This window comes from Hylobates moloch, unplaced genomic scaffold (genome assembly GCF_009828535.3).
Source record: "Hylobates moloch isolate HMO894 unplaced genomic scaffold, HMol_V3 SCAFFOLD_4, whole genome shotgun sequence".
NCBI classification, from domain to species: domain Eukaryota; kingdom Metazoa; phylum Chordata; class Mammalia; order Primates; family Hylobatidae; genus Hylobates; species Hylobates moloch.
Window position 1 is genome coordinate 106,687,922 of NW_026652279.1, and position 25,924 is coordinate 106,713,845.

Genomic DNA, 25,924 nt, shown 5'->3' on the forward strand with positions numbered 1-25,924 from the left:
ACATCTAACTTTGCACCACAAAACAACAAAGACAAAGAAAATACCCTAAACTTCTCTTTGGTCAAGTCAACTCCTTAAGTCAGATAGCACTGCCAAGTGTTCATTTGCAGACTACATTTCAATTGTGTGGTTTTCTTGAACAGGATGTAGCAACTGAGCCAGAGCTGGGATTTTGCCAGATGAGTGCAATGGAGGATGACAGAAGAAGGAAGCTGAGATATCGACTAGAGCAGCTGAAGTGAACTAGGCTGGGAAGGGAAGTGAAGGAAGAAGGAAGATGAAAGAAAAACAAGGTAAAGTGGATGGAAGCCTCAACTATTCCAAGCCCTGGTAGAGGTGACAGTGAGCCGGACGGATGGAAAGAGGAGTATGTCCAACTTTAGAATCCAGGATGTGGCCATGAAAGTAAGTGGCTGAAACCGCATGAAGGTGAAGGGCACTGGAAATTTATTTTGTTTTGTTTTTTTGAGACAAGGTCTCGCTCTGTTACCGAAGCCGCAGCACAGTGGCATGATCATAGCCCACTGCAACCTCAAACTCCTGGGCTCAAGGGATCTTCCTGCCTCAGTCTCCTGAGCGGCTTGGACTACAGCTGCCCACCACTGCACCTGGCTAATTTTTTATTTTTGTAGATACAGGGTATCACTTGGTTGCTCAGGCTTGGCCGTTAGAAACCTGAAAGTGAAAAGGTACTGAATGAATTCAAAATATACACAATTCCACTGCAGCATCTAACATGCCAACGGCAAGTGACAAAGGCAATCAATCCCTGGGGAGGGCGTGAGAATTGAAGACAGATGGCACAGAGCTCAAAGGAGAAGGGCCAAGGAGTAATCATCTGGAATCCTCATCAAGGAGGCCCTGTGTATGTCACAACATCAGTCACTTTTTGTTTTTGTTTTATTTGACCTTTCCATTGTAATCTGCACTGCTAACCATATCTTCCTTCTCAAAATTTTCCCCTCCACCGGCTTCCAGAGGAAGTTTTCTTCTACCTCTCTGGTTCCCACTCAGCAGGTTTGTTGGATTTTATTCTCTATTAGACCTTCAGATGTTGGAAGGGATCAAGGTTCAATATGAGGCTACCTTCTCTTTTCACTCTACCCTGTCTCTGTGGGGAATCTCTTCCATATTCCCAGTTTCATGACTCAAAAGACTATCTCCAGTCTAGTCTGGTCCAAGTCCCAGTGCTTACACAACATCTTCAAATAGATGCCTCAGGATCTCCTCAGACTCAACAATGTCCAACCCAATACCTCCAAACCCCATCCTCTTCCAGTGTTCCCCGCCTCAGTAGTAGGAACCCCCTTTCATAGAGGTGCTCAGCCTAGAAACCTGGAAGTCTCCTAAAACCTCTCTCCTCTTCAACCTCACAATCATTTAATCCCCAAACACTGCCCATTTTCACCTCCCAAATGTTCTACATCCACCTAGTTCTCTCCATCCCCACAACTGCCATCTTTGTAAAGCTTCTATTTTCTCTTACCTATACTCACAGTTCCTTAAACATGCTAACCTCTGTCTGACCACTAATCCCTGCCTCCCCTTATCTTTTCCTAGTTAGTTCTGAATTCAGCTACCCCTGCCTTTGTCATGAAACACCCTAATCTTCCAGACTAGATGAAGTCCCCTTCCTCTTATATGCTGAGCGAGGGAATAGCAGAGGATAGTGGGAGAGTGAAAGTGCTATAGACATCGTAGAAAAGAGTAAAGTTGGTTACCATTAATTTAATAGCGGTTCCACATTTCCCAGTTTAAATGATTTAATTTATACAACCACAAGATAGAAGAACCAAAGTTGGCAAATCAGGAAGTCACTTCAGACCTTCCCTATGCCCTTCAGTAAACTCAAAGCTTCAGAAATTTAACAGTTTAGTTAGATAACTTTTAAGTTGCTTTACAATCAATGCTGACTAGTAACCGCTACCATTCCCCTCCAGAGAATTAAACATTTATAAAAGGGACTGACACCAATGAGTTGAACCAACCTCTAACTGATCAAAGTCCAGGCTCAGCAGTAGGGGGAAAAAACCTAGTGTCTTAGCAGTTAGGCCATTTCCATCCCATCCAGCAGGATACAATCTTCCATACCATCGTCATCAGCTCTTTATAATGTACATATCAGAAAGGAAGTGGAGTTAACTTCTTGTTTGATTACTGCTCTATGCAAAAAATGAAGAAGAAAGAAGGAAGGAGAAGAAAGGAGGAGGAGAAGGAGGAGGAGGAGAAGGAGGAGGAGGAGGTGAAGGTGAAGGGGAGGAGGAGGAGGAGGAAGAGGAGGAAAAGGAAGAGGAAGAAGAGGAAGAAGAAAAACAACAACAAGAGGAGGAGGAAGAAGAAACAACCAACAGATAGAAAAGAAACAAGCAGAACAAACAAAACATTTTTTAAAAAGTCCAGCTACTTGGGGAGTGGTGTCATGAGGAGAAAACCTTGTATCTATAAAGAAGCTACCTACAGAAGCCAAGGAACCTCAGATACTGTGCTTCAAAATTCCTATGTCAAACTACTTCATGGTCTCAGTCCATTTTATGTTGCTATAACTGAATACATCATAAGATTGGATAATTTATAAAGAAAAGAAATTTATTTCTTACAGTTTTGGAGGCTGGGTGGGAACTCTCTGTAGAGGCCCAAGGCAGCAGAGGGGCAAGGGGGCTCAGAGGAGACAGGCAAACTGATCTTTATAATTGACTCACTCTGATGATAACAAGCCCACTCCCTTGATAATTCACTACTCCTTTAATCCATTAATCCACCAATCCATGAATGAATTAATCCATTTATGAGGGTTCTGCCTTCATGACCCAATCACCTCCCAAACGTTCCCACCTCTCGACACTGCCACACTGGGGACCAAGTTTCCAACAAATGAACTTTTGGGGGACACATTTAAACCACAGCATGGTCCACACTCCTTCAACTTCTAAGTTTGACCTTGCAATTGGGTAAGGCTCCCTTATCACTGCCAAGGTTAAGTATTCCCACACTACACTATTAAAGTACTTCAGTCAACAAATATGTATTTCTCACATACTAAATTCTAGGCACTGTGCAAAGCACAGCAAAATCAAAGATGTATGAGACCAGGGCCAACTACAATGTAATGTGACAAATGTACTATGGTTGTATAAATAAGCTATGTATTTGCAAAGGAGATAGTAAATAATGCTTTAGGGTAGTGTGTTTCAGGGACTGGCAACCAGCCAATCCACACACACCACAGTAGAAATCAACTACGTCACTAAACATGATATTTAGTTCAGCTGATATTTTTTCATTTTCTCTTATCAATAAAGGAAGTAATATACTGATTTACATTCTGGTACAAGCTCTTTTGTTATAGACTGGCACTCTGGTAGCACTGACATAGAGGAAGTGAAAAGTAAGGAGAGAGTGGTAAGTCAGGCAACCTTTAAAACAGGCCTAGAAGATAAGTAAGATTTTGCCAAAGAGATCAAAGGAAAAAGGCATTCTAATATACTCTACTACAGGTGGCCTAGATTCCTTCATTTGTTAGCCACAGATGCTCTTGAAATGCTATATTATGTCCACCAAGTCCCCGTTGACTGGTTGGACCCGACTTGTTTAAAAATTGAATTCCTCAGCTGGGTGTGGTGGCTCACGCCTGTAATCCCAGCACTTTGGGAGGCCAAGACAGGGAGATCACTTGAGGTCAGAAGTTCGAGACCAGCCTGGCCAACATGGCGAAACCCCATCTCCACTAAAAATACAAAAATTAGCCAGGTGTAGGGGTGCACGCCTGTTATCCCAGCTACTTGGGAGGCTGAGGCAGGAGAATCACTTGAACCCAGGAGGTGGAGGTTGCAGTGAGCTGAGATTGAGCCACTGCACTCCAGCCTAGTGACAGAGTGAGACCCTGTCTCAAAAAAAATTGAATTTCTCTAATTGTCCCTTCACCCTTATCCAACTCTTTCCTTTGCACACAGTATTAATATCTGATACACTTTTGTTGAATTATATTTATTCTCAGTTAGTTCTGAATCTTCGTGCTTCTGCTGGTCTCCCTCAGGATTACCTCTAAAGCCATAAAGGACAGCATCTAACTTTTTCACAGAAGAGTACATCTGGCACATCACCACTCATGACAGTGGATTTAAACTGAACCTTAAACTAAGGTGAGCCAAGTACAAATGTAACCTGCTGCTCATAAGAGTCTGAAGTATCTTTCTTGACCTTTAAGGATAGTTCTTCTTGTTTTCATCCCAGGCTCTCTTCATTTTTTAATTCCAGGAAAAGAGCAGTTGACTTTAAAAGTGCAACTGATCATTACAGTAGTTCTGCATAGTCTTCTGCTTGAGGATGAAGTGTTCTAGTCTTTTCTGAGAAGGCAGTATAACAGTGCCCTAGTGGAATTTTAAGTATATTACAGCTAAATATCAACTAAACTTTCTTCCTTAGTAAGTATAAAACCACAAGTTACATGGTAATGCTCAAATTTCTTTAATTATAGGAATGAATTCCTGATCTTCTCATTGTTAAGAACAAGCACCTGTATCTCTTATTCTTAGCACCTGTATATCTTATTTAGAGGTAAGCCTGGCATGAAAACAAGAAGAACTATCCTTAAAGATCAAGAAAGATACTTCAAACTCTTGTGAGCAACAGGTTACATTTGTACTTAGCTCACCTTAGTTTAAGGTTTCAGTTTAAATCCACTGACATGGGTGGTGATGTGCCAGATGTACTGTTCTGTGATAATACACTTCTGTATAATACACTTTTTGGTAAGAGTACCCACCCATTATTGCCGCAACCACTGAACATATAACAGGTGACATGCAGTAGCCCCCCCGGAGAGCAATTTGCTACTTAAATGAAGAGTTCTTATTAGGTCTCCCTAAAACTACATTCAATAATAGTCTTATATAATATGCCTTATGGTCCTGTTCCCTAGTTCCAACATTCTAAGGGAATTCAATGAATTTAACTACATTAATAAGCCTTGTCAGAGTAAAATAGTTATTTCACCAGTTCTGAACTCTACTCACTTCCTTCTTTCTTCCCTCCACCGTGCAATTTCCTCTGGAGTGTCTAACTTGATCTTCTTCATGCCAGGAGCATGCATCTAGGGGGAAAAAGCCTGCTGAACATCAGGAGGCAATATCATATGCTTTTGACTAATTTGGAGACTTTGTTTCTACAAGTAAACTTATGTTGGATACAATTTTAAAACTAAGTAAGCAGGTTGTATCTATCTGTATTATAACTTTTCCTTTAAAGGAAGAAGAAGAATCTATCATGTATTTAATTAGTGCTATTAATAGAGGGAAAAGGGGTAACATAATTTTGATTACAAAGTAGGTATGTCACCCATTCTCTCCAACGACATTGAACACCCAAATGAATGACTTACAAATCAAAACCTAGAGAGGCCACTAAAGATATATGAGTAGACGTGACAATCTGTAGCAGCATGGTGTAGTAAAGCAGTATACAATCTTGAGTCAAGAAACTGAGGTCCAAGAATCAATTCTCAGGCCTTGGGCAATTCATTTTTTAAAATATTTTAAATGGGGCCAATATAAACAACCATAGTTGTTTGTGAGGAAAAAGTTGAATAAATGATGTCAAAATCCTTACAAAGCACTTCATTAGTGTTACCTATTATTAGGTATATAAAGAACAGTTGTGAAGATAACAGATCAATAAAAAGAGCATGTATTTAAAAATAGGATAAAAAAACAGAACTTACATTTCTCCAATGGAACTGGACAATCTTCTCGTGTGCAGTAAAAGAGCAATCTACTTCAGGGCACTATGAGTTTTTAAAAGAAAAAAAAACCTATTTAATAAATGTTTTCCATGTTAAATTTACCCCACTATACATACACAGACATATTCTGGCTGTATTACATAGTTATCCCATCTATATAGTATTATCTCTGCATACAAAAATGACTCCAAAACAGGGCTGCCTTTAGGCAAAGGAATGACACTCTCAGAGTACATGGCACAATAATATATCTTATTTACTTCTCCATTTGAATAAAGGCATGCATCAATAAACCCGTGAAATGTTCTTAATTCCTAAAGTTGAGGGGCATTCCCAAAAACAGAAAAAGAACCTTTCAAAACCAAAGGCTTCCTTTTTAACCTTTTCAACATTTTGGTTAAAAGTTTTCTAGATAGTACCTGACAAGGTGTGGACCAGCCTTTGAGGGTGATAGGCACAGCCACATTACACAGTATGGTTTAATGGTCAAGGGCAGACTTAAAGGGGAAAGAACTCATCAAGATGCACAAGGTAACTAGAGGGGAGGACAGCCTCTTCCCAAGCAGTAGAGGTACACACATACAAAAAGCTGCCAGAGCGCCCTTTTTTCCTACCACCTTACCTCGTCCCTGAAGCAGTGGGATCCCCACTTTCAAACCCCAGGGTCACTGCCCCTATCTGTCAAGTTGTCTAACTATATTTCTATGGAAACTATAAACTTTAAAGGAAAACAAGCTTGGAATTTCTACCAAATATACAGATAGAAGAAGGCCACTTTGCTACATCAGTTTCAGGACAACTAAGAAAACCTACTTTTGTATGTTCAGACATGTGTTTGTCATACTTTTCTTGATTTTTAAAACCACGATCACAGGTATCACAAAAAAAGTGAAAAACTGGTTCCTTTCTTTTCTGCAAACAAAAACAGAGAGGAATTAGGCTTTTGGTGAAAAATCTCTAATCAATAATAAAAACATAACTATCATTCTAGTAATACACACTTTGATGTTTCCAATAACCCCATGTGGGAGAAGCTTGTGAGTATATTTCCAATGAAGAGATTACTCTATTTCTTTCTTTCATTTTGTTTTTAACAAATATATTAGTGAGGCCAGGTGCGGTGGCTCACGCTTGTAATCCCAGCACTTTGGGAGGCCGAGGCAGGCGGATCACGAGGGCAGGAGATCGAGACCACGGTGAAACCCCGTCTCTACTAAAAAATACAAAAAATTAGCCGGGCGTGGTGGCGGGCACCTGTAGTCCCAGCTACTCGGAGAGGCTGAGGCAGCAGAATGGCGTGAACCCGGGAGGCAGAGCTTGCAGTGAGCCGAGATGGCGCCACTGCACTCCAGCCTGGGCGACAGAGCAAGACTCCGTCTCAAAAAAAAAAAAAAAAAAAAAAAAAAAAAAAAATATATATATATACATATATATATATATATATTAGTGAAACCCAGGCATAATTTTAAATTTTTTTAATCCAAATAGTGCTAATATAAATTATGAGCAGATTGCAAATTGGTTATCTAATTAAGACTCAGTACAGAATATGATGAAATGATCTGAAAATAAATAGAATAAAAACAGCAGCTCATCTTTTAGAAAAAAATAACTACAGCTGACCCTTGAACAACACAGGTTTGAACTGCAAGGGTCCACTTATAAAAGGATTTTTTTCAATAAATATATTGGAAAATTTTTTTGGAGATTTGTGACAATTTGAAAAACTCACAGATAAACCATATAGCCTTAGAAATATCAAAAAAAAAAAGTTAAGTATGTCATGAAAGTATAAAATATATGTGGACATCATTCTATTTATATATTAACCGACTATTTATGTTACTGGTAAAACTTCCAGTCAACAGTAGGCCATTAGTAGTTAAGTTTTAGAGGAGTCAAAAGTTACACACAAACTTTTGACTGCACCCCTAACTGTTGCGTTGTTCAAGTATCAACTATATGGCCAGGCATGGTGGCTCACGCCTGTAATCCCAGCACTTTGGGAGGCGGAGGTGGGCAGATCACTTGAGGTCAGGAGTTCGAGACCAGCCTGGCCAACATAGTAAAACCCCAACCCTACTAAAACTACAAAAATTAGCCAGGTGTGGTGGTGCACGCCTACAGTCCCAGCTACTCTGGGAGTCTGAGGCAGGAGAACTGCTTGAACCCAGGAGGTGGAGGTTGCAGTGAGCCAAGATCGTACCACTGCACTCCAGCCTGGGCGACAGAGTGAAACTCCATCTCAAAAAAAAAATAAGATAAAATAAAAGTATCAAATATATATCTATTTTTAAAACCACAGAAAAGAAAAAAAAATTTAGGTAAATATTATTTTTGAATCCCAATTTGCTCTATTCATGTTTAACCATAAAATTCCTTTTTATAGCAAGGCTCCACTGTGTCAATAATGGAAGCAAAACACTGAAGACAGTTGTGACAGAAATGCAAAATATGAAATATTAACATAGGGAGCAAGGGGTCAAATTCAAGAACATCTTTCAAATACCTTTTTTTTCTGTTTCCTACTGGGAGGTAAGCTGAAGTCATCATACTTTCGTGGATAATAAGAATTTTTAACTAAAAAAAAAAAAAAGAGATCCATAAATGTTTGCAACAATATAATTATTTAAATTATAATTAAATTTTATCTACTCTAGCATGTTACAAATATTTCAGTAAAAACACTAGTAAACTACCCTTCTAGGAAGAATAGTAGTTCAAACAAAATAACAAAGATGAAGATTAGTCTACCAAATGACTATTTTTCAAAAAAAGAAAGACTAGTGTGATTATATGTCCACAGAAACTTTAGGCATCAAAGTGCAGAAATGGACAACCTAACCTGATGAAATTCCTGTTATTTCAAATATTAGAAATGTAACCAGTAAAATCCCCAACACTGCTCCTTCAGCATCAATTTCACACCAGGAAAACAGAACCTTGTGAAATATATCTCCTCTCAAATCCCACTGCACTTTTCCATTCTTATTACCATGCCCCAAGTCAGAAATTCTGATCTTCCACCAGATTACTCCTATATTGTCTTCCAGTTCCTAAGCCCCCTCTTCCAACAAACCTTGCATACTGACACCAAAAAAAAAAAAAAAAAATTCTCCAATCCTGTCACAACTTGGCTCAAAAATTTGCATATGGGCCAGGTGTGGTGGCTCATGCCTATAATCCTAGCACTTTGGGAGGCTGAGGCAGGAGGACTGCTCAAGGCCAGGAGTTCAGGACCCGCCTAGGTAACCTCACATGACCCCACCTCTACAAAAAAATTTAAAAATTAGCTTGGCATGATGGCATGTACCTGTAGTCCTAGCTACTGTGGAGGCTGAGGTGGGAGGATCACTTGAGCTCAGGAGTTTGAGGCTGTAGTAAGCTATGATCATGCCACTACACTCCAGCCTGGGCAACAGCACAAGACCCTGTCTCTGTCTCTTTTTTAAAAATTATTCTTTTTATAGAGATGGGGTCTCACTATGTTGCCCAGGCTGATCTCACACTCCTGGGCTCAACCGATCTGCCTGCCTCAGCCTCCCAAAGTCCTGGGACTACAGGCGTGAGCCACCATGCCCAGCTGACCCTGTCTCTTATTTATTTATTCATTTATTTTTGGCGGGGGAGATGGCGTTTCGCTCCTGTTGCCCAGCCTAGAGTGCAGTAGCACAATCTTGGCTCACTGCAACCTCTGCTTCCCAGGTTCAAGCGATTCTCCTGCCTCAGCCTCCCAAGTAGCTGGGATTACAGGCATGTGCCACCACACTCAGGTAATTTTTGTATTTTTTAGTAGAGACAGGGTTTCACCATGTTGGCCAGGCTGGTCTCGAACTCCTGACCTCAAGTGATCCACCTGCCTTGGCCTCCCAAAGTGCTGGGATTACAGGCGTGAGCCACCGCAACTGGCTCCCCCGTCTCAAAAAAAAAAAAAAAAAAAAAGTTGAGGGAGGGGCTGGCATGATGTCTATAATTCCAACACTTTGGGAGGCCAAGGCGGGCAGACCACTTGAGCCCAGGAGTTTGAGATCAACCTGAGCAGCCTGGCAAAACTCTGTCTCTACAAAAAATACAAAAATTAGCCAAGCTTGGTGGTGTGTGCCTATAGTCCCAGCTACTTGTGAGGCTGAGATGGGAGAATCACTTGAGCCCAGCAGGTTGAGGCTGCAGTGAGCCATATATGTGCCACTGCACTCCAGCCTGGGCTACAGAACAAGACCCTGTCTCAAAATGTAATAATAATAAAGGATGAGTTTGACCTTCTCTCACTCTCTCTCACCATGTGATGCCTTTCTTGATGTCACAATGCAGCAGCAAGAAGGTCCTCAACAGCCCCTTGATCTTGGACTTAACCTCCAGAACTATGAGCCAAATAAATTTCTGTTCATTATATATTACCCAGCAGGTCATACTCTGTTATGGCAGCACAATAGGGACTAAGACAGCTTCCTAGAGACCTTCCATGAGATTCTAATTTATTTTCTTACCCTACCCTTCCCCCATACCTTTCACATACTCTGCTTCAGTCATACCAGAACCCTGCAATCTCCAGAACTTGCCTTGTACTGACACCTCTTTCTCTACCTAGGAAACATCTCTTCCCAAATTCTATACATCTCCTAAGACACTTCTTCCAAAAGCTTTTCCCAATTTCCTCTACATTCTGAAATCAGCTATTATATGCCTCTATCATCAGTCACACTGTATTTTGATTCATACTTATGAACGTATCTCATCTGACTTAGCCAAGTCTGTATTATCAGCATCTGCTATACAATAAACACTAACTGTTTGGGCCAGGTGTGATGGCTCATTCCTGTATTCCCAGTGCTTTGGGAGGCCAAGGCAGGCAGATCACTTGAGGTCAGGAGCTCGAGACCAGCCTGGCCAACATGGTGAAACCCAGTCTCTACCAAAAATACAAAAAATTAGCCAGGCATGGTAGTGCGTGCCTGTAGTCCCAGCTACTCAGGAGGCTGAGGCAGAAGGATCCGTTGAACCCAGGAGGTGGAGCTTGCAGTGAGCCAAGATGGTGACACTCTGGGTGACAGAGAGAGACTCTATTTAAAAAATAGAGTCTCTGGGTGATAGAGACTCTATTTAAGAAAATAAATAAATAAAATAAAAATAAATAAAACACTAATTGTTTGGATTCAGTTTAATGCAGAATTGAATTTTATGCAAAGTTGGAGAATGGTTTTAAGTGAACAATCTTGCAGCTTGAAATATGATCTGTATGGTGTCAACACCCAAATTTGTAGCTCCAGCCACAAATCTCCCCTGAAAGTACAGACTAATAGCTAAAAGCCTATTCAATATCTCTACCTGACACAAATGTATTCCAACTTTAATTCCTCCTGGACTTCCTTCCAAATCTGCACCATCCACATTGTTACCTATCTCAGTTAATAGCAACTCCATCCTTCCAATTGTTTGGCAAAAAAATTTTAAATTATCCTTCTCTCCTCTTTATCTTGCATCCCATACATCTTGTTTTTCAGTAAATCACGCAGTCCCCACCTTTAAGGTATAAAAGCACACCTCATTTCACTGCACTTCGTTTTACACAGCTTTTTGCAAGCTAAGGGTCTGTGGCAACCCTACATCAAGCAGGTCTATCAGCACCATTTTTCCAACAACAATGTGCTGTCTCTGTGTCACATTTTGGTGATTCTCGAGATATTTCACTTTTTCATTTTTATTACATCTATTATACTGATCTGTGATCAGTGATCTTTGATGTTACTGCTGTAATTGTTTTGAGACACCATGAATCATGGCCATACGAGATGGTGAACTTTATAAATGCTGTGTATGTTCTAACTGCTCTACCAACCGGTGGTTCTCCTCTCCCTCTCCTCAGGCCTCCCTATCCTCTGAGACACAATATTCAAAAGTAGGCCAGTTAATAACCCTATCATGGCCTCTAAGTGTTCAAGCAAAAGGAAGAGTCGCATGTCTCTCATTTTAAATCGAAAGCCAGAAATGAGGCTGGGCGCGGTGGCTCATGCTTGTAATCCCAGCACTTTAGGAGGCCGAGGCGGGCGGATCACGAGGTCAGGAGATCGAGACCACAGTGAAACCCCGTCTCTACTAAAAATACAAAAAATTAGCCGAGCGTGGTGGCGGGCGCCTGTAGTCCCAGCTACTCGGAGAGGCTGAGGCAGGAGAATGGCGTGAACCCGGGAGGCGGAGCTTGCAGTGAGCCGAGATTGCGCCACTGCACTCCAGCCTGGGCGACAGAGCAAAACTCCGTCTCAAAAAAAAAAAAAAAGAAAGTCAGAAATGATTAAGCTTAGTGAGGAAGACATGTTGAAAGCTGATACAAGCCAAAAGCCAGGCCTCTTGTGCCAAACGGCTAGCCAAGTTGTGAATGCAACTACTGAGAAAGGGTCTCACTCTGTCAGCCAGGCTGGAATATAAAGGTGCAGTCATAGCTCATTGCAGCCTCAAACTCCTGGGTTCAAGGTATCCTCCTGCTCTGGCCTCCTGAAGTGCTGGGATTACAGTTGTGAGCCATCGTGTCTGGCTGAAAAGTTCTTGAAAGAAATCCACAGTGATTCATAGATAGTGATTCCTCCAATGGATCTGAGCAAAGTAGATTAAAAACCTTCTAGAAAGGAGATTTTGATTCACTATTCAAGATACCATTAAGAACATTCATGATTTATGGAAGGAGGTCAAAAGATCAACATTAACAGGAGTTTGAAAGAAGAAATTCCAACCCTCATAGATGATTTTGAGGAGTTCAAGACTTCAGTGGAGGAAGTCACCTCAGATGGAGTAGAAACAGCAAGAGAACTAGAATTAGAAGTGGAGAGGCCAGGCACAGTGGCTCATGCCTATAATCTCAGCCTCTTTGGGAGGCTGAGGCGGGTGGATCACGAGGTCAGGCAATCGAGACCATCCTGGCTAACATGGTTAAACCCCATCTCTACTAAAAATACAAAAAAATCAGCCGGGCGTGGTAGTGGGCACCTGTAGTCCCAGCTACTAGGGAGGCTGAGGGAGGAGAATGGCGTGAACCTGGGAGGCAGAGCTTGCAATGAGGCAAGATCGCGCCACTGCACTCCAGCCTGGGCAACAGAGCGAGACTGTCTCAAAAAAAAAAAGAAGTGGAGCCACAAGATGTGACTGATTTGCTGCAATCTCATGGTAAAACTTTAATGGATGAGGAGTGGCTTCTTATGGATGAGGAAAGAAAGTGCTTTTTTGAGAAGGAATCTACTCCTGGTGAAGATGCAGTGAACCCTATTGAAATGACAACAAAGGATTTATAATATTTATAATATTATATAAACTTAGTTGATAAAGTAGCCTCGACTTCCTGGGCTCAAAGAATCCTCCTGCCTCAGCCTCCCATGCATCTACGACCACAGGCATGCCACCATGCCTGGCTAATTTTATTTTTTTTGTAGTCGGGGGTCTCACTTTGTTGCCCAGGCAGGTCTCAGATTCCTGGGCTCAAGCAATCCTCTTGCTTCTGCCTCTCAAAATGCTGAGATTAGGCTGGGTGCAGTGGCTCACGCCTGTAATCCCAGCACTTTCAGAGGCCAAGGAGGGTGGATCACTTGACATTAGGAGTTCGAGATCAGCCTGGCCAACATGGTGAAACCTCGTCTCTACTAAAAATACAAAAATTAGCCAGGCGTAGTGGCGGGCACCTGTAATACCAGCTACTCGGGAGGCTGAGGCAGGAGAATCACCTCAACCTGGGAGATGGAGGTTGCAGTGAGCCAAGATCGCGCCATTGCACTCCAGCCTGAGCAACAGAGACTCTGTCTCAACAAATTAAAATAAATAAATAAATAAAGTGCCGAGATTATAGGTGTGAGCTACCCTGCTCAGCCTAAAGTATTTTTTAATCAAGGTATGTAAGTTGTTTTTTAAGACATAATGGTATTGCACACTTACTAGACTACGGTATAATGTAAAAATAACTTTTTTGCCCTATATGATCTGCAGGAAAACATAACTTCTACATGCACTGGAAAACCAAAAAAAAAAAAAATTGTGTGACTTGCTTTACTGCAGTGGTCTGTAACTGAACCCACAAGAGCTCCAAGGTATCCCTAGATCTAGAATCCGACTACTTCTCACCATCCCTTGGGCCTCGCCCTGGTCCAAGTCTCCAATATCTCTTGTTTAGAAAAGTAACTACAATAGCTTCCTAACCGGTTTCCCTTTCAGTCAGTTCCCACCAACAGACACATTAATCCTCTTAAAACACAAATCAGATCATGTCAATCCCCTGTACTACCCACCTCACAACAGTAAAAGTCAAAGTCCCACGATCTACAAAGACATACCAGGTCTTATCCTCTTCCCCCATCTTCTACAATTATACTCCAGACTCAGTTCTCTGTAGCCACACTGGTTCCCATTCTCATGTATAGCTTCTAAGCCTCAAGACCTTTGCACTTGCAGTTCCTTCTGCCTGTACCCCTGTACCCCTATTCTCCCAGTAGTATGCATGGCTGTGATCCCTCACCTCCCTGAAGTCTTCGCTCATATGTCACCTTCCTTATGACTAACAATGACATTTAAAACTGCACTACCTGGCCGGGCGCGGTGGCTCATGCCTGTAATCCCAACACTTTGGGAGGCCGAGGCGGGCGGATGCCTGAGCTCAGGAGTTCAAGATAGGCCTGGCCAAAATGGGGCAACCCCCTCTCTACTAAAAATATAAAAAATTAGCCGGGTGTGGTGGCACGGGCCTGTAGTCCCAGCTACTCGGGAGTTTGAGGCATGAGAATTGCTTGAACTCGGGAGGCAGAGGTTGCAGTGAGCCTCTCTGCAGAGACTGCATAGGCTGGAGTGAAGCAGATCGCGCTACTCTTCACTCCAGCCTGGGCGACAGAGTGACACTCTGTCTCCAAAAAAAAAGAAAAAAAGAAAACTCTGCACTACTTACCATTCTTCTTTGTTTTATCTCTCTCCACGGCACTCATAACCTTCTAATGCACAATATTTTATTTTGCTTATTGTCTGTCTTCCTACACGAGAGATATTAATATTAAGCTCCATAATATTTTTTGTATGTTCTGCTCACTGCTATATACCCAGATTCTGGTACATAGTCGGAATTCAATAAATAACTGCTAAATGGAATTAACAGGCAACAGGAAAACATTCTAGTCAGACATATTTTGAGAATAAAGGATTTACAATATTATATAAACTTAGTTGATAAAGCAGCTTCGACTTCCTGGGCTCAAAGAATCCTCCTGCCTCAGCCTCCCATGCATCTGGGACCACAGGCATGCCACCATGCCTGGCTAATTTTATTTTTTTTGTAGAGACGGGGGTCTTACTTTGTTTTGAGATACTGATGACCAGACTCCAAGAGTGCAGAGGCAGGGCAGAGTGGAGAGAGGAAACGGAGAAAGGGAAGAGGAAAGAACGGGGGAAAAAGGTAAAGGGGTTGACCACGTGGAAAAATAGCCTACCTGAAGGGTTGAAGGACTTCTGATGCCGAGGAAACCTATCAGAAGACTGTCTCCAATACCACGATGTGGAAGCATGGAAATTCCAAGGCTGGCCGCTGGGTTGAGGCTGAGAATCAAGAGGGGATTGGGCGTCGAAGGGGGGTTGCGCCCCGGGAAGAATCTGGGCGTCGAAGGGGGGCGGCGCCCCGGGGAGAGACTGGGCCTCCATGGGGGGCTGCGGCTCAGAGGAAGGCTTTGACCCGGCTGCGGGAAGCGAGGACGTAAGCGGTGGTGGCGGTGGCGTCAGCATTGCCCAGAACATCCAGCTGTCCCGCGGCGGGGCAGTGTCGCTCAGGGGCCCTACCGTGGGAGTCAGCTCGGGAGACGCACGCCACCCGGTAGGAGTCGCGAAATCACTAGTCGGCTCAGCCATACCACCTGCAGGGTCCGGAGTCTAGCACGCGACTGTGGAGCAAGCATTAGGCGTCACTTCCTTTACAGTGAACTACACGGCTCAGCCAACCACAGGCTTTACGTCATTGGTCGGCGCCGGGAAACCTGCCATTCTTCGTTGCTGATCGCGGGATTCTTTTTGGCTAGGTTTGACGTTCGTGGATAGACTTGTATCTGTGACCAGTGTCCGCCACCGCGGATGGCAAGAGACCTGATCGGACCGGCCCTGCCGCCCGGCTTCAAGGCCCGGGGAACAGCAGAGGACGAAGAGCGGGACCCGAGCCCTGGTAAGCGGCGGCGTCTCCGCTGCCCACCAGGCCCATCTACCCCCTCCCTGGCCGGGCCCTGCTAGCTGAAGAAAGTCGGAGGCCTAGGAGGGCGGAGGAGTGGGGAGTGGGCGCGGCCCGACCCAAGAGAACTTTTCTCTTCCCAAACAGTAGCAGTGGGGAGGAGGCTGGGGGACCCTCCTAGAAACCGAGCTTTGGCGTGGTTTGGCTTCGTGATGACAATACATTCTCATTTAGCCTTAGTATGAGCTGCACGCTGCCCTAACTGACTGATACCCATTCAGTCATTTACGCCGTATAGGAAAAAAACTATTTTCCCATGTTGCAAATGGGTACGCCCAAGCCCATGCCAGTGTCTAGATCATACTGCTAGATCATGGAGCGCGACTTAGAAGGAAGCGGTTCTCCTAACCTCTGTGCCATATTGCCTTCTGATTACAAGAACCTTGCAGATCCTGTTCTCTCCAGCCCCCTACCTGCCTTCCTAGCCTCTCATTCTGTTATTGCATCTGACAAACACAGCCCAATACTCAATCCAGTCTGAGTTGCTGCGCAGTTCCTTGACGCTCTAGGCTTCTGGGCTTCCTCTGGTTGCATTTCTAAACATAACTGACAAACTTCTTCCCATCCTTCAAGGCCCAACTTAAATGTCACACCAGTAAAACCTTTCCAAATTCCCCGAAGCATTGTCATGCCTTTCTTTTTGCCCTCGGGCATTTTCCTAATTACATTGCATATTTAGTACACTGTATTTGAATAATTTGTCGACACAATCTGTCTTCACCATTGCACTATGGTCTTCTACCTGAACACGCAACAGGCACTTGGCATATACGAAACAAATGCTTCTTGGATTCCGGCATGCATACCTATCTACTTTAATGTTTGTTCACATCTGTAAACTAGCACCGAGAACCCAGTTGGAGACGAGAAAGCTGAAAGAGTAACCCTGCCATTTCTGAATCTAATTTTTCTTCCTGGTCTACCCGGAGGCCATGTTTCTACTACAGGCCCCTTTCCAATCTAATTTCTGTCATAACCACTTTAAAAATTATGCTTTCCAGCCTGGCGAGGTGGCACAAGCCTGTAATCTCAGCACTTTGAGAGGCCGAGACGGGCGGATCACTTGAGGTCAGGAGTTCGAGACCAGCCTGGCCAACATGTTGAAACCCCATCTCTACTAAAAATACAAAAATTAGCCGGACGTGGTGGCGGGCGCCTGTAATCCCATCTGCTCTGGAGGCTGAGGCAGGAGAATCGCTTGAACCCCGGAGGCGGAGGTTGCAGTGAGCCGAGAGTGCCACTGCACTCCAGCCTGGGCAACGGAACGAGAGTTAGTCTCAAAAAAATAAATAAATAAAAGTAAATATTAAAAAATTATGCTTTCCTTCCTGTAGGAGATAGCTTTAAAAAAATAAAATAAGGCCAGGTGCGGTGGCTCACGCCTGTGAACCCAACGCTTTGGGAGGCCGAGGTGGGCGGATCACGAGTTTAGCAGTTCGAGACCAGCCTGGCCAACATGTTGAAACACCCATCTCTACTAGAAATACAAAAATTAGCTGGACGTGGTGGCACGCGCCTATAATCCCAGCTACTTAGGAGGCTGAGGCAGGAGAATCGCTTGAACCCAGGAGGTGGATGTTGCAATGAGCTGAGATCGTGCCATTGCACTCCAGCCTGGGCAACAGAGCAAGACTCCGTCCCAAAAAAATAAAATAAAAAATAATGATTTTATTTTAGCAAGAAAGGTTCCATTTGACCAAGGTTGAAGAAAGGTGTGGTTGACCAATTTAGCTAGTTGGGTTCTTATGTGTATGTTGTTCCTGGTTCACCAGATTCCCTGATTTTATTTTTTATTTTATTTATTTATTATTTTTTTTGAGCCGGAGTCTCACTCTGTCACTCAGGCTGGAGTGCAGTGGCGCAATCTCAGCTCACTGCAACCTCCACCTCCCGGGTTCAAGCAGTTCTCCTGCCTCAGCCTCCTAAGTAGCTGAGATTACAGGCGCATGCCACTACGCCCGACTAGTTTTGTATTTTTAGTGGAGACGGGGTTTCCCCATGTTGGCCAGGCTGATCTCCAACTCCCGACTTCAGGTGATCTGCCCACCTCAGCTTCCCAAAGTGCTGGGATGATAGGCGCGAGCCGCTGCACCCGGCCCATATTTCCTGATTTTAAACCAACGCAGGATTGCGGATAAGCAACCACCATCTTCTGCATAGATAATTCTGTTACGGTTTGCTTCCATCATTCTACCAGCTTTTATGTCAAGTACATCTTTCTTTGTCTACTCTCTTATGTTTGTTTCTTTTATGTGTTCTTCCTCCATTCCCCCCAGCACTTAAGGCTGTGCATGTGTAATGTGTATATTGCCCTCTACTTGAAGGAGTTGTATTACAACCTGCCTGGCACATAAAAGATTCTTGGGGCCGGGCGCGGTGGCTCACACCTGTAATCCCAGCACTTTGGGCGGCCGAGGCGGGCGGATCACGAGGTCGAGAGATTGAGACCATTCTGGCCAACATGGTGAAACCCTGTCTCTACTAAAAATACAAAAATTAGCCAGGCATGGTGGCACGTACCTATAGTCCCAGCTACTTGAGAGGCTGAGGCAGGAGAATTGCTTGAACCTGGGAGGCGGAGGTTGCAGTGAGCCGAGATCGCACCACTGCACTCCAGCCTGGCGACAGAGTGAGACTCCGTCTCAAAAAAAAAAAAAAAGAAAAAGAAAGATTCTTCGTATGTATTTGTTGAATGACTTCTTTTCATCAAGCACAATATCTTACACGTAGTGTGTCATTTTTAACACATAATCTCCCCTGCTGTAATTCCATTCCCTTCATAACCGCCTAGATGGCTGAACCTAAAACAGTTGCCAAAAAATCTTCATATATCATTTTTATTTCATCTATCTGGATTTTTAAGAAGTTTGCCAGTACCAATGGCCTTCACATCCACTATATCACACCATAGAAGCTGCACTTGGACCATCTTCCAGTTACTACCTGCATCACCACCCCTCCTACAACCAAAGGGTAACTGCTCTCTTGATTTATAACATCACAGATTCGTTTTGCATGTTTTCTCTTTCGTAGCTGGCTTCCTATCTTGGTACTACATTACTTTGTGAGATTCATTCATGTAGATTAGCATTATTATAGATTGTTGAAGTTCATAATCTGGTCTTTAAACAAATAGAATTATTATAGGTTGTTTTTTTACATTGCTATATAGTCATCCATTGGATTAATGTTCTGCAATTTACCCATTTTACATTGGATGGACATTTGAGTAATTTCCATTTGGAGGCTGTTATAAAACGTGCTGCTATGCATTGTAGTATATGTCTTATGGTAGATACTCCCAGCTTCCAAAGTCACCAAAGTTCTCAGCATGTATGAGAATTCTAGTTGTTCCACATTCTAATAGTTTTTTTCTTTTAAATCCGGTAGTTTGTAGCAATATCTCATGGTAGTTTTAATTTGTATTTCCCTGGTGACAAATGAAATTGACCAGCTTTTCATGTGTGATTTGACCATATGAATACATGCTGTGTTCAATCATTTGCTTATTTTTCCATTGAGTTGTTTGTCTTCATATTGATTTATAGAGTTCTTTTTATAGTCTGGATATGAGTCATTTTCCAGATAGGTGTATCAGAAATATCTTCTCTAATTCTGTGGTTGTTTTTTCACTCGTGTTGGTATGTTTTGATTAACATAAGTTTTTAATTTGAATATATTCTGACTTTTAATTTTTTTCGTTTCTTGTAGAATTTTTTGCATCCTATTTAAGCTATCTTTGCCCACCCCAAGGTTATAAAGCTGTTCTATGTTTTCTTCTAAAAGCATTATTGTTTCAGCTTTCACATTTATATTTGCAATTCATCTGGAATTAATGTTTGTGTGTGGTGTGAGATAGGGATGATAATTTTTTGCCCCTGTAAGGGTATCCTGGCACTATTTATTGAACAGACCATCCTTTCTCCACTGTCACCTTCCTTATAAATCAGGCAACCATATATATATGTCTAGTTTTTTTTCTTGTTTATTCTGGTAAAATATACACATCTGTCATATTAACCATTTGTAAGCATATAGTTCAGTGGCACTTAGGAACAGTCACATTGTTGTGCAGTCATCACCACTATCCATCTCTAGAACTATTTTCATCTTGCAAAACTGAAACCTATACCCATTAAACAATAACTCCCCATTCTCCCCTCTGACCCAGTTCCTGGTAACTACCATCTACTTTCTTTTTCTGTTAATTGGACTATTCTAGGTACTTCATTTAATGGAATCATACAGTACTTGTTCTTTGGTTACTGGCTTATTTCACTTAGCATAATTTTTTCAAGCTTCACTTATTGTAGCACGTTAGAATTTTCTTTCTAAGACTCAACAATATTCCATGTATGTATATACTGTATAGACTACATTTTGTTTATTCATCTTTTGCTGGACCCTTGGGTTGCTATGTATGCTATTGTGAATAATGCTGTTATGAACATGGGTGTACAAATAATCTCTTCAAATCCCTACTTTCATTTCTTTTGGTCGTATACCCAGAAATGGGATTGCTGGACCATGTGGTAATTCTACAACATTTTGAGAGGCCGGGCACGGTGACTCACACCTGTAATCCCAGCACTTTGGGAGGCCGAGGCAGGTGACCTCACCTGAGGTCAAGAGGTCAAGACCAGCCTGGCTAACATGGTGAAACCTCGTCTCTCCTAAAAATACAAAAATTAGCCAGGCGTGGTGATTACCCAGAGATCTTGTTAAGATGCCAACTCTGATTCAGGTGATCTGGGACCTGTAGTCCCAGCTACTGGGGAGGCTGAGGCATGAGAATCACTTGTACCTGGGAGGTAGAGGTTGCAGTGCGCCAAGATCGCGCCACTGCACTCCAGCCTGGGCGACAGAGCGAGACTCCGTCTCAAAAACAAACAAAAAAAACAATTTGAGGAACTAGCATACTGTTGTCTACAGCAGCTGCACCATTTTACATTCCCACTAGCACTGTACAAGGGTCTTAGTTTCTCCACATCCTCCCAGTGCTTGTTAATTTCTGTTTGTCTTTGTTTTATTTTTTTTTATAATAGTCATCCTAATGGGCGTGAAGTGGTATCTCATTGCTTTGATTTGCATTTCCTTAACGATTAGTGATGTTGAGCACCTTTTCATATGCTTATTGGCTTGTGCATCTAGGTTTAAGAAACTTGGGTCAGGCATGGTTGTTTATGCTTGTAATCCCAGCACTTCGGGAAGCTGAGGCAGGTATTCTTGAACCCATGAGTTCAAGACCAGCCCGGGCAACATGGCAAAACCCCATCTCTACAAAAAATACAGGTAGTGCATGCCTGTAGTCCCAGCTACTTGGGAGGCTGAGGTGGGAAGATCACATGAGCCCAGGAGTTGGAGGTTGTAGTAAGCTACGATCATGCCACTGCACTCCAGCCTGGGTGATAGAGTGAGACCATGTCTCAAAAAAAAAAAAAAGAGAGAGAGAGAAAGTAACTTGAATTTAGAGTCTAATTTCTAAAAAAAATGCTGTCTCGTGGCCGGGCGCGGTGGCTCATGCCTGTAATCCCAGCACTTTGGAAGGCCGAGGTGGGCGGATCACCTGAGGTCAGGAGTTCGAGACCAGCCTCAACATGGAGAAACCCCGTCTCTACTTAAAAAATACAAAAATTAGCCAGGTGTGGTACTGCATGCCTGTAATCCCAGCTACTCGGGAGGCTGAGGCAGGAGAATTGGATTACCTGGTCTTCTCTGTTCCTGCTGCCCACCGTGTCCCATCCTACCTTAAAGTCTTCATGTTGTTCCCTCAGGTTTGAGTGCTCCCTCCCATCCCTTAGTTTCGTTCATTTTGCTAGTTTTCAGAGCTCAGTACAAAACTTAATCTTGGGATTCAGTTTCAGGTATTATGGGCCTCCTCACGTGATAAATATAAAGTCACACAGTTTTCCAATATACGTGATTTTCTTAATAAAAGTATTCTTGAAATTATTTATTCGTGATTTTTTGTTGTTGTTGATTTAGGGTCATTGTTCAGAATATCACATCATATATATCGTTAGATAATTAGAAATGTGAGGCATTGGAGAGACAGCATTTTTTTTTTTTTTTTTTTTTGAGACGGAATTTTGCTCTTGTTGCCCAGGCTGGAGTGCAATGGCGCGATCTCGGCTCACCGCAACCTCCGCCTCGGGTTCAAGCTATTCTCCTGCCTCAGCCTCCTAAGTAGCTGGGATGCAGGCATGCACCACCACACCTGACTAATTTTGTATTTTTAGTAAAGAGGAAGTTTCTCCATGTTGGTCAGGCTGGTCTTGAACTCCCGACCTCAGGTGATCCTCCTGCCTTGGCCTCCCAAAGTGCTAGGATTACAGGCGTGAGCCACCGCACCCAGACTTAAGCCCCTATCTTTACACACACACACACACACACACACACACACACACACCCCTTCTCTTCTTTCAGTTTCTGTGATACCATACTCTCCTCATTTTTGTCTTCTCTTTGGGCAGCTCCTCTTCATCTCAAATAGTTTATCTTCGATTAAACCTTCAGGTGTTAAAGATTCTGAAAGCTGACTCCTAAGCCCTCTTTTTTTTTTTTATACTCTATTCTTTCTTTTAAGTGATGATATTCCCACCCATGGGGTGAAGGTTTTTATATAAGAACTTAGATGCTTATCTAACATCTTTGTTTAATGATTCCCAATGAGAGTTCCTATCAGAATCTTTAAAAAAGGATATGAACTTCTAAAAAAAATCTTTCAATGTTCTAGCCAGTCTCTTCTTTCCTCCCCTGACAGGATTTTAATGTATTACAAGTTCAGGAGCAAAGACTAAATTACCCCCTCAGTCCCTGGGATTGTCCCAGTTTTAGCACTAAAAATCCCACATCCCAAGAAGCCCTTCAATCCCAAGCAAACCAGCACAATTGGTCACCCTATTTCTGTCTTCTGTAGCAGTGCACCTTAAACTTGAACATGTACATGGATTACCCAGAGATTGTTAAGATGCCAACTCTGATTCAGGTGATCTGGATGAGACCTGAGATTCTGCATTTCTGACAAGCTCCCAGCTGCTGCTGGTCCTGCTGGTGCCAAGACCACAGTGTTTGTGGTGAGGGATGGGAGCACACGTGGCTTTCTCTATCTGTAGTTATTGTGCTGGATTGTTTGCTGGTTTGCCCCACTAAACCATGAGGAAAGGAACCACGTCCTAAGCCTCTGTAATCCCCAATACTGGCAGGGTACCCAGCACAAAGTGGGTACTCAGTAGATTCCTTTTAGCCGACTAGAGGACAGAGTAAAAATTCCTGGTCAGGCGCAGTGGCTCATGCCTATAATCCCAGCACTTTGGGAGGCTAAGGTGGGAGCATCACTTGAGCCCAGGACTTCAAGAACAGCCTAGGCAACATAGTAAGACCTCATCTCTACTAAAAATTTAAAAATTAGCCAGGCATGGTAGCATGCACATGCAGTCTCAACTACTCGGGGGGCTGAGGCAAGAGCATTGCTTGAGCTCAGGAGTTTGAGGTTGCAGTGAGCTGTGTGATCACACCACTGCACTCCAGCCTGAGTGTTAGAACAAGACCTTGTCTCAAAAAAAAAAAAAAATTCCTTAAGAGGGGCCCAGGATTTATGGGGGTTGAGGAAGCCAGGACCTGCATGAATGCAGCTAACCATAATCCTTTGTATGGAATCTGGAAGAAACCTAATGGCTGGCTGGGAAGGGGATTTTTTTTTTTTTTTTTTTAAACAGCGTCTCACTGTCACCCAGGCTGGAGTGCGGTGGCACAATCTCACCTCACTGCAGCCTCTGCCTCCTGATTCAAGTGATTCTCCTGCCTCAGCCTCCTGACTAGCTGAAATTACGGGGATGCATCACCATACCTGGCTAATTTTTGTATTTTTATTAGAGATGGGGTTTCACCATGTTGGCCAGACTGGTCTCGAACTCCTGGGCTCAAATGATCCATCCACCTCAGCCTCCCAAAGTGCTGGGATTACAGGCATGAGCCACTGTGCCCGGCCTCTTTTTTTTTTTTTTTTTTTTTTTTTTTCAGTTTTTAAAAATTGTGATAAAATACACATAACATGAAATGTACCATCTTAACCATATTTAAATGTACAGTTCAGTGGCATTAAATACATTCAGATGACTGAGCAACTATTACCACCATATCCACATCTCTTTTTATCTTGTAAAACAGAAACTCTGTACTCATTAAGTAATAACTCCTCATTCCCCCCTCCAGCTCCTTACAAGCACCATTCTACTTTGTCTCTATGAATTTGACTACTGTAAGTACATCATTTGAGTGGAATCATACAGTATTTGTCTTTTTTTTTTTTTTTGGACTGGCTTATTTCACTTAGCGTAATGTCCTTAAGGTTCTTCCATGTGGTAGCAGGTGTCAGGATTACCTTCAAGTGAAGACTCCTGAATCCAGTCTGTTATCTGCCCTGTGTTCCTCACACTCTCCTGTCCCAGAAAGAGATCTGACAAGCATGACCAGAGTAAAGAGGAGAGAGGGAGCACACAGGTCTGAGATGGAACAAGTTAACTTCATTTGAATACTCTGAAAATTGGCTGCTGGGAAATGTCCCCCGAAGTCATGTCATTAGAAACCCTGGGGTGCAAATATTTTCACAAGAGCAGTCCACACACTCCATATGCTGTTCTATGGAAGCTGAGTGGAGCCTTGGCCATTTTGACTCATAACTCCAGTCTCCTTATCTGCAGTGACCTTCACCTCCACTAATTTCACCTACATTTTAAGCTGGAATAGGGGGTCTACCCTACTCCAGCTCCAAAAACTCAAATTCAAATCTCATTCTCAGCAAGAACCCCTTATTCATTCATTGTTCCCACTCAAGTTACTCCCATTTCATTTGCTTTTTATTTTTGTTTTTTAACCTCATTGAGCCTTCCATCCCTAAGTACTTCTATCCCTAAGTACTTCCATCTGAGAGGAGTGCTTATATCCCTACTCCTGTCAGACTCCATGGTCCATCCATTCATCCACTCTCTTGCTGATGCTCTCAACTGCTTTATCCCATTGGGTATTCTGCCAAACCCATCTAACAAAAGCCCAGCCCTGGATCAGTCCAAGTGTTTACCCCTTGTGAGCCTACAGCCAGGCTGCCTAATGCTGCTAGAAGAAACCTCACGCCTCCACAAGCTAATGCTGCCAAAAGTTAGCCTGTTCCCTAACTGGGTCCATAGGTCTGTCCAGTAATCCTCACAGGCTTCTCCTCCCTTCTGTTCCCCAATCTGCAACCATGGCTTTTTAAAACTTTCCCTTTCTTTCTAAAACTTTTATTTTTCCGTCTACTTCATTGAATAAGTAGATGCCATCATAAGATAACTTCCTCAATTTTCTGTTACTATATCTAAAAACTTTCCTGAACCCATGCCAAGCTTTTTGTCTGCCCTTTGGTAACAATGGAAGAGGTATACTGCTTCCTTCTAAAGCTAATCCTTCCATTTTTACTCTGACTCCCTTCCCTGTCCTTAGGGCCACCTGCCCTTAGCATTTAACCAAAACATTCAAATCTTTCCCATCTTTGAAGAAAACTCTATTTCATATCCCCCTCTAGCTGCCTCTTTTTCTTTCTCACTGTCTGTGGGTCTTCCATTTTCTCCTTAACCCATTGCATTTCTGCCCTCACCAGTCCACCGAGACCCTCACAAATTCAAGGCTCCCTTTTCAGTCCTAGTCTTCCTTGACCTCACAGCAACATTTGGCCCCTCTTTCTATCCTCTCTTGGTTCCAACCATCCTGAACACCTTTCAGTTTTCTAAATGTGATGACTCTTTTGCTTTCAGGCTTTTGCAGATGCTTTTCTTTCTGCCTGGACTACTCTTCCTCCAGTCCCCACCTTCTTTGCCCAGCTAACTCAGGTCCACCCCTACATCACTGCTTCTAGGAAACATTCTTTGATGTTAACTATCTACTGCCTATAAAAGATGGGTTGGGTGCCCCTTCTTTATATT

At 43.0% G+C, this 25,924-nt stretch overlaps 2 protein-coding genes across 4 annotated transcripts in view; one reads left to right on the forward strand and one right to left on the reverse strand.

The window, feature by feature from the left end:
* NUFIP1 (nuclear FMR1 interacting protein 1) overlaps positions 1 to 15,634 on the reverse strand; it is a 49,143-nt gene extending 33,509 nt beyond the window's left edge. Inside the window, exons 1-5 of the mRNA XM_032150809.2 lie at positions 15,187 to 15,634; positions 8,247 to 8,317; positions 6,551 to 6,649; positions 5,717 to 5,779; positions 5,013 to 5,089 (exon numbers count right to left, since the gene is read on the reverse strand). Of these exons, the coding sequence (XP_032006700.1) occupies positions 5,013 to 5,089; positions 5,717 to 5,779; positions 6,551 to 6,649; positions 8,247 to 8,317; positions 15,187 to 15,598 (722 nt within the window). The 5' untranslated portion in view covers positions 15,599 to 15,634. The remainder of the gene's footprint in view (positions 1 to 5,012; positions 5,090 to 5,716; positions 5,780 to 6,550; positions 6,650 to 8,246; positions 8,318 to 15,186) is intronic.
* Positions 15,635 to 15,713: 79 nt separating this feature from the next.
* GPALPP1 (GPALPP motifs containing 1) overlaps positions 15,714 to 25,924 on the forward strand; it is a 45,471-nt gene continuing 35,260 nt past the window's right edge. For all 3 annotated transcript variants that reach the window (XR_009213248.1, XM_058437854.1, XM_032150811.2), the window contains exon 1: positions 15,714 to 15,905. Coding sequence is in view for 2 of the 3 variants with exons in the window: in XM_058437854.1 (XP_058293837.1) it covers positions 15,818 to 15,905 (88 nt within the window). In the remaining variant the exon portion in view is untranslated. The remainder of the gene's footprint in view (positions 15,906 to 25,924) is intronic.